General features: G+C 45.6%; 1 protein-coding gene across 1 annotated transcript in view; it reads right to left on the reverse strand.

Annotated features, from left to right (window-relative positions):
• Positions 1 to 593: 593 nt before the first annotated feature.
• Positions 594 to 12,399, reverse strand: part of UBR4 (ubiquitin protein ligase E3 component n-recognin 4) — a gene marked incomplete at its 5' end in the record, with an annotated part of 75,051 nt that continues 63,245 nt past the window's right edge. Inside the window, 12 exon segments of the mRNA XM_010080236.1 lie at positions 594 to 1,011; positions 1,708 to 1,870; positions 2,433 to 2,523; positions 5,855 to 6,079; positions 7,978 to 8,172; positions 8,964 to 9,089; positions 9,385 to 9,527; positions 9,872 to 9,985; positions 10,238 to 10,456; positions 11,000 to 11,099; positions 11,633 to 11,806; positions 12,155 to 12,345. Coding sequence (XP_010078538.1) covers positions 947 to 1,011; positions 1,708 to 1,870; positions 2,433 to 2,523; positions 5,855 to 6,079; positions 7,978 to 8,172; positions 8,964 to 9,089; positions 9,385 to 9,527; positions 9,872 to 9,985; positions 10,238 to 10,456; positions 11,000 to 11,099; positions 11,633 to 11,806; positions 12,155 to 12,345 — 1,806 coding nt within the window.

The following is a 12,399-nucleotide window of genomic DNA, read 5'->3' on the forward strand; positions in this document are numbered from 1 at the left end:
GTCAGGGCATGCACAGCAAAATGGCAAGCTATCAAAAGGGCAAGCGGCCGGCTCAAGAAGGGCGCAGTGTCTATTTTTCCCATGCATTTTGCTGAAGCTGAAAAATTTGACCAGAGAGAGCAAAGAAACTCGATGTGAGCAGCGTCGCTCTGAGAGGTAACGTCGCCATCGGTACTACGCGATCGAGGCGACGACACGCGTGCGTGCTCTGAATACAGCCCTGGGGAGAGGAAAGTCAGGAAAGACACTGTGATACGCAACATGCCTCGGAGAGGGGTAGCACGAAGCGCCTGGGACAGCTGCCCTCACCCAGGTGAGGGAGGGGGGGTAAGGAAACGCTGTCCTCGCAGTCCCCGAGTCTCTAAGGCTCATGTCCCACAAGGGGAACCCTGCTCTGCATGTACCAGCAGTAAAGAGTGTCAGTCTGCTTCCTCGCTCACTACGAGCCTTTTGTTTCCCGTATCTCCTTGTCCAGACTATGGGCTGCAAAGAGCAGCAGCTCTGAGCCCTGGGAGAAGGAGCTCTGAAAGAAAAGATGAGAAAGAACTTGGCATTGAGGCTACTGCATGGTTAAAGTACTAGTCAAACCCATCTTACCCATTTGTTCGATTTATTTAACTTCAAAGAGGTGCACACTAAAGCATTAAGATTTACTGGTTTGGATTCCTCTCTGTACAAGTTCTTTCAACCAGCTCGAATACACAAGGCTTTACAGACAGAAGCACTGAAATACAAGATAAAACAAATCTAAATTCCAAATCACTCCAAGAAGAAAAATTGTAGAAAATAAAAACAAAAACAAAACAAAACAAAAAAATCAAACAAAAACCAAAACAACAAAACTGCAGCACTCCTCAGGGAAAGGACAGACTGCACGAGGAGGAACACAAAGGGATGGAAGGCAAGCTAGTGTAGTCTCTGTCCAACGCTTCTCTGTGCTGGCGGCTCAGGGGATGGAGTTCAAAAGATCCTTGAGGAAGCTGTCGGGATCATTGATTTCTGATAAGAGTCCTTTAAACAAAAGAAGACAATACAAAATAATTAGATTCACAAAGCAGTTTCTCCTGCCCACATCAGGGGTTTGTGCTAGGGCACGTGTCAGTTAAGAATGACAGCTGCAGCGTTATTTTAAGTATGGAGAAGATGAAGATAAACCCTTGTTGGATGCACGTGCAGAAGGGACCAAAGCGTGTACATTAAATCCATACGGCACTTGCTCTCGTGGAATAGAGCTATTCTAGGGACCCTGCTAGATGGCTGCCCAGCTGCTCCATACGTTGGACAGCGAGAGACGGGTCCAAGGCACAACTAACTCGTGACAGAAGTAAGAGTAGCCTCTCTGCAGGTGAATTTTCAGCATCTCCTGGCAGTATCGAAGTCCCTAGGGCAGGAACTCCCGACAGCACTAAACACATCTTTATCAGCCTTCGAACCCCGTATACCCAAACCACTCTGAAGCTGTAAGCATGTATGTTTAACAGAGCAGGGGGAGGACCCGCAGGATCAGGTGAGAAAAATTTTCCTGTCTGGGGATGCTCAAGCGTGTCTCCCGACTGTTTTTGAAAAAGCTTGGGCAATAGCTGGAGTGCCAAGGTCTCCTCCCCTCGGTGCCTTGTACAAACAAGCTGCCGCAGCGGTGGCAGGGATGAGCAAGCGGCAGTCACGAGTTGCATAAGACAGCCTATAAAAGGGAAAGCGCACGCTTACCAGCCACATCCAAAAACTCGGAAAAGGTTTCAACTGGCATGAACTCCTCCTGGAAGGTTTTCAGAGCCTTGTCTGCAGCTTCGTGTATTGGCATGTCGTTGTGTCGTATGAATTCTGCAAGAGAGTAGGACCAGCCTCCCTCTGTGTTACTGGTAGGCACCTTCTACGAGAGGGGAAAATGGGACCAAATCAATCAATAAATAAAGAGTAACCTATTTAGAAGAATAACTGCAAGCCCTGATGCCTCCTCCCATTGCTCTTGGACTTGCATCTCCTCCCTCTCGTAAACAAGCCACATAGAGAAGTGACCCCATATGGGACTTTTTAATCCTTTTGTACGGAACACAAAAAAGGTCGCTGGCATTCTCTCACCCCAATTATTTAGCTCCCTTTGGAAGTTTCTTTCTGGTGGATTCCCCCACCTCTCTCCTTACCCTGGGCGCAGCTCTGAACGTCCTTGCTTTAGTGACCCATGAACAGAACAAATAAACAAGGACACAACACAGGAGGAGGGCTGCAAACTGGAAAAGTCTCTGAATCCTTCAGATACCGAACTGGGCACAATAAGCACAGGCTGCCCCTTGCAGCCTTTCTGTTCACACAGGGTGAAGTTTGACGTTTACAAGGATCTTGGAAAAGGGAGCTTCAGACTCTGCCTTCTATTTCCAATACGTGTAGTCAGGTTAGAAAGCTGATACAGATGAACCTGTTTTTTTTTTTCTTACCTTGAACATGTTGTAAATGAGATCTACCAGGGCCCAGAAGAGAAGGCCAGAGCGGTACGTTGCGTATTCCTTCACTGTCTTATCTGCCAGTCTAGGAAGATAATGAAATCAATCTTTGAGTTAATCACTTTACTACGCTTTGGAAACTGATTTGATGAATAGCGGCAAAAGCTGAAATGGCCAAAAAGCCCATTGCTGCTACGCACGGGGAATGGCTCTGGGCAGGAAACAAACACTGACACCCGTGATCCCTGTGCACCCATTTCTATAGGGAGAAAGTCACTCTACCAGCTGTGCCTTGTGTAAGCAAAGCACTTAGCCAAAAAAATCTTATTTCACAGGAAAAAAAACAAGCTCAGAGGGAAGCAGGCTGCTAAGAGCACGTAGGAAGTGAACAGCAAAATCGGAAAAAACAATGCACAGCCCCCATTTGTGTGCTCACTGCTTGGAGCACAGCAGATGCCTGAAGAAATCACTAAATCTAAGAGCCACAGTCTGTATCCATGACAGAGAACATGGTTTTGCTTCTAACTCACACAAGTGGTTCTGGAAGATTCTGGGGGAAATTCTCGTCCTTGAAGAAATGGAAGAATTTCCATTTAATACCTGGGTTGTTATTCTATCGCCATGAAAGGACTTCTTTTGGAAATTCAGCACCTGGCTGGAGAAATGCTATAAAAGGTGCAGAGCTGCCCTGGGATAACAGCTCCCAGAGTTTGCAGGATTAATCACAAACAGGTTCTGGCAAGGCGGAACCTCCTGCCAGCAACTCTAATGGGTTTGGAATTTTCTTGCATGTGTTTCTCAGGTACATCTGCCTCCATCACATGCTGCTTCCTGCTCTCCACTTAAAAGCTTTGGGAAAAAAGCCCTTTTTTGTGCATCTAGAACTAGCTCAGCTGCCACTGATGCAAGTCAGCAAGACAAAAGGGCATCGGTCTGACCATGGGTCCAACTGGAACTGGCCACAAGTTGGGTTTTTTGGGGGGAAATGAACGTTGTGCTGCTCCTGTTCTAAAAGGAGACATTTTTGAGTGTGTCCCTAAAACAGACAGCTTGGTAGGTGGCAGTCTGCTTGGGCAGCTAGGCTTAATTATTTAAAGGAAAACCAATTAGTAAAGGTGACTAAATTTCCACGGGAAGAACAGCGAGGCTAATTCTAGACTCCCAAATATTGCAAGGCAGAGTTTCTTTTTATGTGAATGGTTTTTTGATCTAATTGGAGTCTGGTTCTTTAATTGAAAACTAAAAGGCCCTTGTGGGTTAAGTCTGGTAGCTACCTTCTGGAACAGCTCCTTCATAGACTAGCTGCCGCGTTTTCATTAACGTCAGCCGGTTCAGGCTCATTGGCTATGCATGGATTGCCAGCAGAAAGTTCGATATTAACACTTTGGGAGCCTCGCTTCTCTCATGAATATTTTAGAAAGGTCACAGTCAGGAGCAAAGGGAAGAAAATCAAAAGGATATTTTCCTCCTGAACTCCAGATGAAAGCTATACTGCAAAGTATCTATGGGATTTTTCTAGCCAGAATTCTTGGTTCAGTAGTAACGAGCAGGTGAGCAGTCACTTGAGTCAGTTCTTTAGAATTTGGAAATTATATTTACAGAAAAAGATCAAACCCAGAACTCCTATCCATCCTGGGAATTTCATCTTTGGGTTTAAATACAAAGTGTTTCTAAAACACAGAAGAGGTTGAGCATCTCTTGCTTTGGTTTTGCAGACAAACTGTGTTTGCTGTAGCTCCTGGCAGAGACAGAAGACATTTTTGGCCAGATTCACCTCAAATGTGTCTTACACTGACTCATCCAGCTGAGCAGCTGGATGAAACACCTAACCACGGGACAGCGCACCGGCAGCATTTGTTGCCTTCGCTTCAGTACGAGGGAACGCAGGGTACTGCCTGCATCTTCCTTAATAAGATCCACAAGCCCTTTTTAGGATCAGCTCAGGACTCCTGCTCTGAATGATGCTGCTCCCAGACAGCACCCTTGTGCTGCATCTAACGTGGAATGCTAATTTTAACCTTTTGTGTGCAGACATACTACCCTGACGGTACGGACAGTGGCTTCCTCCTTGCCTTAGCCTACAAATTCAAGGTGTGGGCACTTATCCGCAGAGCATTTCACTGTCCATCGCCCTCTTCCTGATTTTCCATAAGAATAAATAAAACCTTGGAAATAGGAATTGCTGTATTTCTATTTCTGAGAGGTATTATCAGTGGCAGGCTTTGTGCTCTCTTAGTCTGCAGGGATTAAAGAAAGCCCTTGAAGAAACCTTGACATAATTCCTGAGAACTGTTTTCCCTTGGAATTTCCAGAGATTGGACGGTTTAGCTGGAAGTTTCTTGCTATGTCTGAGTGTTTTCCCCTGGAATTTCCAGAGATTGGATGGTTTAGCTGGAAGTTTCTTGCTATGTCTGTTTCAATAAGCTTTTATTCCACACATGCTTACAGCTAAGGTGGGAAATAAACAGAGTAATTTACTGAGGGTTTTAAAAACCATCAAACATCCACAGCAAACCCACGCAGGGGCTTTGCTTTACCAGTCTCCTTGGTGGGCCACATGAAAAGCTGCACGCCCTTGTGTCTGAGAAAACAGACCTCCACCACGATATCTCCTGTAACTGTTACACCCCCGTTCCCAGAACTCAGGCAGGGTGGTGGAAACAGGAGCCACGAGCACAGAGCAGAGCTTCAACAGCAGAAACCAGCACAGAAATCAATAGCGGAGCTCCTTTAAGGGCTCTTTCACTTTTGATGCCTCTAATAGCATTGATGCATGCTGTGTTGTGCGTTACGACAATGTAATGACTTTATCAAACACATAATTAACGTCATCAGAATAAGAATGCCCTTTAAGGCGACTTAGAATAAGAATGAATCTATTCCTAATTATGACAGCTATTTAAAATCGTCTTTTCAGAAATTGGAATTCCCCTTCCTTCTCAGGAAATATGTGCTTTTGTCAGGCAGGCACAGCCACTTATTCTTGTACTTCAAGTGCCTGACAGCTGCTATTGATTTTTTTTTCTTTTTTAAAAGCAATGGCATTTGATTTCTATTTCTATTTTTCTATTTAAGGAAGCTGGTGCAGTGATCAAAAGAGCATAGAAACAGCTTCTTTAGAAAGGCCAGCAGGGAGCACGCTGGCGGCTCTGACACAGGGCACAACAGAAGTTGCTTCACTTGACGTGGGGAGGAAATAAGCATCTTACTATTTACCTACTTTGAGCTATACTCCTAGGAAAAGCATCACTCCCACTGATGAACTGGTTGATCCACTCTAAAAAACACCCAGAATTGAATGCTCCTGCTCACAGCTCTGCAACGCCGAGTACCCAAGCTACTCAGCAGGGTTAATGCTGGTGGCTCTGAAACTGGGAAACTCTGAAAGCTGGGAGCCCCGTGGGGTGACAGCTGACCTGCTGGCTCCCCCTGGTGACACCACTCTCGCGTGGGAGGTGACGAGGAGCCTCTTGAGGATCTCCACTCGCATGGTTTTCCATTTCTCGGGGGGTGAGATGTGCAGCGCCAGCACGGTGTAATAATGGGGCCCGTCCACCTCGTAGGCACTCTCCACCCACTTCTCTTTGGGGTGCTCCATGAAGCTCTGCAGGTTCTTCTCCTCCCTCGAAGTCGCTCGAGTTCTGAAATGCAAGAAAAGCTTCAGCAGCTGTTCTGGCTCTTACATATTGATTTGCTCTGTCTCAGGAGCTTTGGGGTACTGCGTTCACGCAGTGCTACACAGGAAAAAGCAGGGCGAGCTTTGCGCTATCGGGTTTTTCCCCAAATTCATCCGCTGGTTGAGTGTTTGCTCCAGGGAATCCACAAGCCTAGCAAATCCACCTTTTCCTCGGAGCTGTGTGTGCCACTGGAGAGGGTCGCAAGGCAGCTGGCATTGCCTCAATAAAGGGTAATACCACTGCAGAGCTATTTTTCCTTTTTTTTTAGAGAAAACAATAAGAGTCAGGCCGGCCAGTCCATGTGTTCAGGTTGTGCCATCTCCCACCTGACACCAAGCCCGTGACTGCAGCTCCTGCAGCCAGACCTTAGAATCAATTTATGTTATTCACCTACCGCAAAAGCAATCACTGAGCAGATACAGGCCAGCTTCAAAAACAAAAACAGAGGGCACTTACTGCAGGCTTACATATATATTGAATTTTTTCCTTCGCCCTAGCTCCAAGCATCTTCCGGAGTCCTGACACCCCAGAGCTGACGGTGCGATCGCTGTGTTACAGCAGAACTTGTGAACACATATCACACTTTTCTGCACTCTATTGCTCTACTTTATCAGGAAGAGGCTGCCAGGCAGGTAGGTCCCTCGATTTTTAAGTCAGATATACTACAGGGAAGGCATAAAGCAGCATCCGAGCAAATAATGCTGCGTCTGGGTGTCAGGGTTGTGTGACCTTTTCATTTGCTACATGATACAGCTGGGAGCCAACTAGTAGCTTTTTGTTTTCTCCATTTAATAAGAGACATGTCTTTCGAAAAAAATAAAGCCTGGAAACGACATAATGCATTTTTATCCAAGAGCCGCACAGCGGGTTCTGGGCGCTCTGGTGCCAGTAAGCAGACTAACGAGATGAAAAGAATAGTTTCATTTATTTGTCTCCCAAGGGACTCAGAAAACAATAGTACAGGGATCTGGAGATAGATATTAAAAACAATAGACAAATTGTATTAGAGCCAAAACGTTGATTAGTTCCAGGCGGGAAAATGAGAGATTTCACTGCACTCCATTTGGAGTGACTTTGGTTGAAGAGGCATAGATTTTAACATTTATACTCTCAGCTAATTAATGCTACTTTCTGGATTCTAACTACCCAAATAAAAGGCATATGGGCATTACATCTTCATATGGGATGCTGTATTATCAGAACCAGCTCACGCACTCAAAAGCATTTAGCTGTCTATAGATTTGTTTGCTCAGGCGTACTGTCACGCCAAAGCACACCTGATGCTTATTCTATGTATAAACAAGATATTATTTCAGTAGAAGTGTTCTTACGCTGCTGCTTATGAAAATGAAATGAAAAAAATCATTTAAAAAAAACTTTAAGAAGTCAGGCAAATCTGACGGAGCTGAATGCTCCAGTAGGTCAAAACTGGAACCAAACCCGATTCTGCTCCTTTCACATCGGATAAAATGATACCAGGGTGAAGTTTTCAGCTAACAACAATTACTTCATCATAGTGTCTCCTGTCTGTTCCAGAGAAAATGAAGCTGGCAGTGTTTCTTTAATCTAATCACCCTGTTGCTCACCCCAGAGGTAATAATTACATCTCGAATGGAAAGAGAAGCTAACTCCCAATTGCTTTTACTCAATAGGTTCCCTGTTATCCTGCATGTTCGGGCGGCAACGCTTTACTCTGAACAATGTAAACCTGTACACGTCTGCTGAAAGAGTGCAGTTTGGTTCCTCCTAAAACTTCTGTGATTTCCCACCTTTCTTGCCACATACATGTAACAAAGCCCAGAGTGCAGCCCTTCGAGACCAAGAGGGAAAGGCAGAGCCTGCTGCTAGAGAAAGGTACTGACGTGTTGAGGACGTAGAGCACCGTGTGGATGATGTACGGAATGAGGTGTATGTTGCTCTCCCTTCCTCCTCCTCCAGTATCCACGCTGAACGATTGCTCCATGGCAAAACGGAGAAAGAGCAGTTTAATGTCGTGGACATTGAGCTGGTAGGTGGGTTCCCGCTGCCCTGTGCATTCCTGGAGGTACGTGTTGTGTCTGAAAAACAGCAGTCAGTGGTACTCTATTGAAAACCTTCTAAAAACTTTTAATAAAGTATTTTATTCCACACCATAGCTCACAATCTGAGTATTTAATAGAAAAGCTTTAAAGAATAAAGAGGATATAAAAATGCAAGCAGTGCTACCTTCGATTAACCTCCCCGAAGGGATGTTCCCAGCTTACTCTGGCAAATCCAGTTCCATCTGCATATACATATATACATATATATATATATACATACACTCATCAATAATGTTTTCCCACGTCCAGGGCTTTGGACACATCACTCTGGCTGAAATGCATTGAGGATGTTACCACTCCTGATTTCTAACGTGATGGTACAAACCCAGAACAAGGTGGACCAGAATATTGACACCGAGACAAACCATCTCCATCTGTTGTAGGTAAGTGGTCAGGGTACTGTAGCTCACTACCAGCCAACAGAGGTTTGGAAATCTACCCAAGGGAATCTGTGGGTATCAGACAGGTTTCTTTTGTAAAGCAGGGGGTCATTGGGCCAGAAATTAATCAACACTGTTACTGCACACTGCGTCTTCAGGAGCGACTGGGGCCTAAGGAGGTAATGAATTTATTTAAGCCAAGAAGCAAACAGACATCTGAACTTTTTTTAGATGTACTCTTGATGGTAGAATCTGAAATAACTCAGGTTTACTGAGATTTAGCTGCCATCATCTTTGATTCCATGGGTTGAAACCAGCATGCCTGTGTGGTAACGTATGGACTGACCCAAATGCAAAACAGCTCGAGAAGGAAGTTTTTCTACTCACCGTGCTAAGCAAGTAGCAAAAGCAGACTCTGGCACATGAGGTCCCCAGACCGGCAGGAGCCCATTACACTTGGTGTTGGCATTTTGCAGGGCTGCACTCTCCCATTCTTCACGGCCGCGAGCGAGCCTGCATTGAGAAAGCAAGCCACACCCAGGCACGTTAGAAGTATGCAAGTTTCTGTCTAAGAAATAATGAAAAAATTGACAATTCCACATCTTCTTTAAATTAGGGACTTCACTTTTCAGTGTCCAGGCCTGACCTCAACGTGGCGCCTTAAAGCAAACCACAACAGAGAAGCCCATGGCTGTTTCCAGGCTGCGAAGCGACCAACTCAGAAGCAAACCCATGCAAGGCCAAGTGCCCTGCTCACAAACCACCCTGGAAAGTAACATCAGCCACCACTGATGGGATGGGAACGTACCTCACAGCTGCTAGGTGACAATCGTAGTGGACAATGTTGAAGTGAGAGACTGTGCTGTACCCCTGTTGTTTTCGGGGCTTGTTCTCAAACTCCTCTAGTGCAACGCGTTTGGTGAAAGTATAAATACCGAGGACTTTTGTAGGCTGCAATGACACAACAGCTATGTCAGAGATCATCAACATCTGTAACATTTCCCACTTTGTACCATTTCCACACTGCGCTGAATTTCATCTCTGCCAGTCCCTACCTCAAACTTGCATTGATCTGATTTTTATTTTTTTCCCCACTTTTCACTGAAAGCATCCAGCTCTCACTCAAAACACACTTCCACTTCCCAACCACCTCTGGAATTACTAATCCCAAGAACCAAACCTCATCTCCCAGAGTCAACACACAAACCCTTGTACAGCCAGATATCGGCAAGTGTATCCTTTTCTTTTTTTCCCCTCAGCTGGTGAGAGGGCTTTGTGACTTTATCTCACTTTACCTGAAATTTGTATCCTTCCCGGCAGATGCAGCAAGTCAGACCTGGTTCTTCTATAAGCTCCTCCATCTGCTTCAGCAGCGCAGTCTTGGTCACTACCTGACCCTTCTCGTTCGTCTGAAAGAGAGAACAACTCAAGCAGGTTAAAAAGACGATGACGAACACTGCCATCCCCTCCCCTGCAAATTTCCCAGCCTGCTATTAGCAACCCTATTTACTCTCCCAGCAGCACCAGGCAAACTGCAGGCTCGAGCTCCGCAATATTTGTCAGTAAATCATTTTACACAATTCCTTGTGTGGCAGTTTTAGCAAAACAGAAAGAAAAGCTTGTTAGATCACTAGTCTGCCGTCAGTGCAAACAGACATTACCGTCATCCCCAGAGTGCCCAACGCCTTCTGTCTCATTGCCATGGCCATACGCTTCTTCTCTGCACGTGTCTCCTTCCGGGCAGCGTCGATCTTCTTATTCACCTCTGGATGTTCCCGCAGTGCCTCCAGAAGATTCTCTGCTAACGTCCCAATCCCTTCATCGCTAGACACCTGCTCCAGTTTGTGCAGGTTGGTAATGGAGTCTGTACCTATTAGCACCTAACAGGGATGGAAACACAGCGCTTTCCTCAGAAAAAGGGTGCACGTGACAGCAACCGTTCCCTCTAACCCCAGCCACAACAGCCGAGCTGAAGCACTGATCCGGAACAATATTTGCCAACTGTCTGACTTTCTTGTTTGATGCTGCTGCGTTAAGGACCCTGGACCATTAACCAGGAGAGCAGGGCAATTTGCCTCTGTACTTGCTATTACTAAGAGCTCGGATCTGGATGTTGGATAAACAGCATTATTAACACAATAATCAGCTCCTGAGGAGCCTATCAATACCCTACAGCTCACAGTCCTAAATTACCTTCTCTTCACATCGGTGTGTAAATCTCACACCACACAGCAAGAGAAAATACTTAAGTCAAAATCTCAGCCCTCCAGCTTCTTCCAGATGATACCTGAAGCTGGTGCATCTCTCCCTGCCCAATAATAACAGCACAGAAATACTACAGAAAACACTGCTTATCTACAGACACAAAAAGCAGCACAACAAGCCAGCCACGAGCTCCGTGGCTTTCAGAACAGTCTCCTCACCTGCGTAGCAGGGTGTTGCGTGGCAAGTCCTCGGAGCAGGCGCAGGATAAAAGGGAGCGCAGGTCGAGATAAGAATTTCTTCCATATGTCTGCGTCCAAACTGCACAGAAAACAAGAGGCAGCAGCTGAAGGGCAGTCACCCGTTCCGAAAAGGCACTTGGCGGTCAGCCAGCAGCACAGTTTGCAGAGCACAGGCTGCAGGCAAGACAAGCACCCTTCCCCCTGCGTCCCTCCTCCATTAATTAATGAAGTGACATTCACACTCCCACTTCCGTGCTGTGTACGCTAACAGCCATAGTGTCAACTCTTCGCCTTCGGATTTGTTTCTGTTCATGAGCTGGCCATCAGTAGTGAAAGTTCTATTATGGTGCAAGAGGTAAGGAACAGGCAGGAAACACAAGCCTTGTGATATCCAAGAAATCAGCTCGGATGGGCATCACATGGGAAGATTACAGGGTATTTAGCCCATCTCTAAAGCATCACTGTCTCACCAGACCCTCTGCATCACAGCTGTACGAAATCTGAACAATTCTGAACATGGACTTGGTAATGGCTTTCTTGGAAGCCTGCTGTGGTGATGAAACGAGAGAAAGATGCTCACGATTATCACCTACATTAAGTAGTGACCCTTACTTCTTTGCGCTGGGAATGTGTTTTTTCATGTAGTCAAGAGCATTCTGCGTAATTCCCTTCTGAAGGATGAGATCTTTCAGCTGATGGCCGTTGCTGTTGTTCTTGATTCCCGCTGCTATTTTACAGAAGCAGTCTAAGAAAACTTTATCATCTCCGCTGTGCTCCTCATCATACCTGAACGAAGAGAAGAAACGGTAACTTGGAGCCTCTCCAAAAACCTCTGCCCGTAATTCTCGTTACATTATCACTGAATGCACATACCTACTCCAGCTCAGAGACTCAGAGAAGCTACTCAGACCCTTGTCATCTCAGAATGCACTCTGAAGTCCTATTTCTTGAGCTACACACTCAGATATTTCTTTTACAAACAGTTTAGAAGTGAAATAGGAAATTAAGCTTATGCACCAGGAATCTCTGAAGCTTTACATTACACTGAAGTAAGCATCAATGAGGAAAATAAAAGGTATTGACTTGTCAGTACAACTGATTTCAAGTGCTTTTAGTTGAAATATGACAACATACTTATCAAAGTTACAGTAGGGCTTGAATCGATCAACCAGAATCTGCATTTTCTCCATTTCCCCGAAGGACAGGTAAGGGATGATGCGTAGCAGGCCTTGCAAGACGCTGAGATTGGAACGGACAAAAGTGCTGTTAATCTGATCGAGCAACATTACCAGCTGATCTTTGTCACCAGTTAGGAGGAGGTTACCCTGCAAAGGAAGAAGATCGTGGTTTATATTCAGGAATAAATCTACAACATGCAA

The sequence above is a fragment of the Pterocles gutturalis genome, unplaced genomic scaffold (assembly GCF_000699245.1).
Source record: "Pterocles gutturalis isolate BGI_N339 unplaced genomic scaffold, ASM69924v1 scaffold6539, whole genome shotgun sequence".
Classification (NCBI taxonomy): domain Eukaryota; kingdom Metazoa; phylum Chordata; class Aves; order Pterocliformes; family Pteroclidae; genus Pterocles; species Pterocles gutturalis.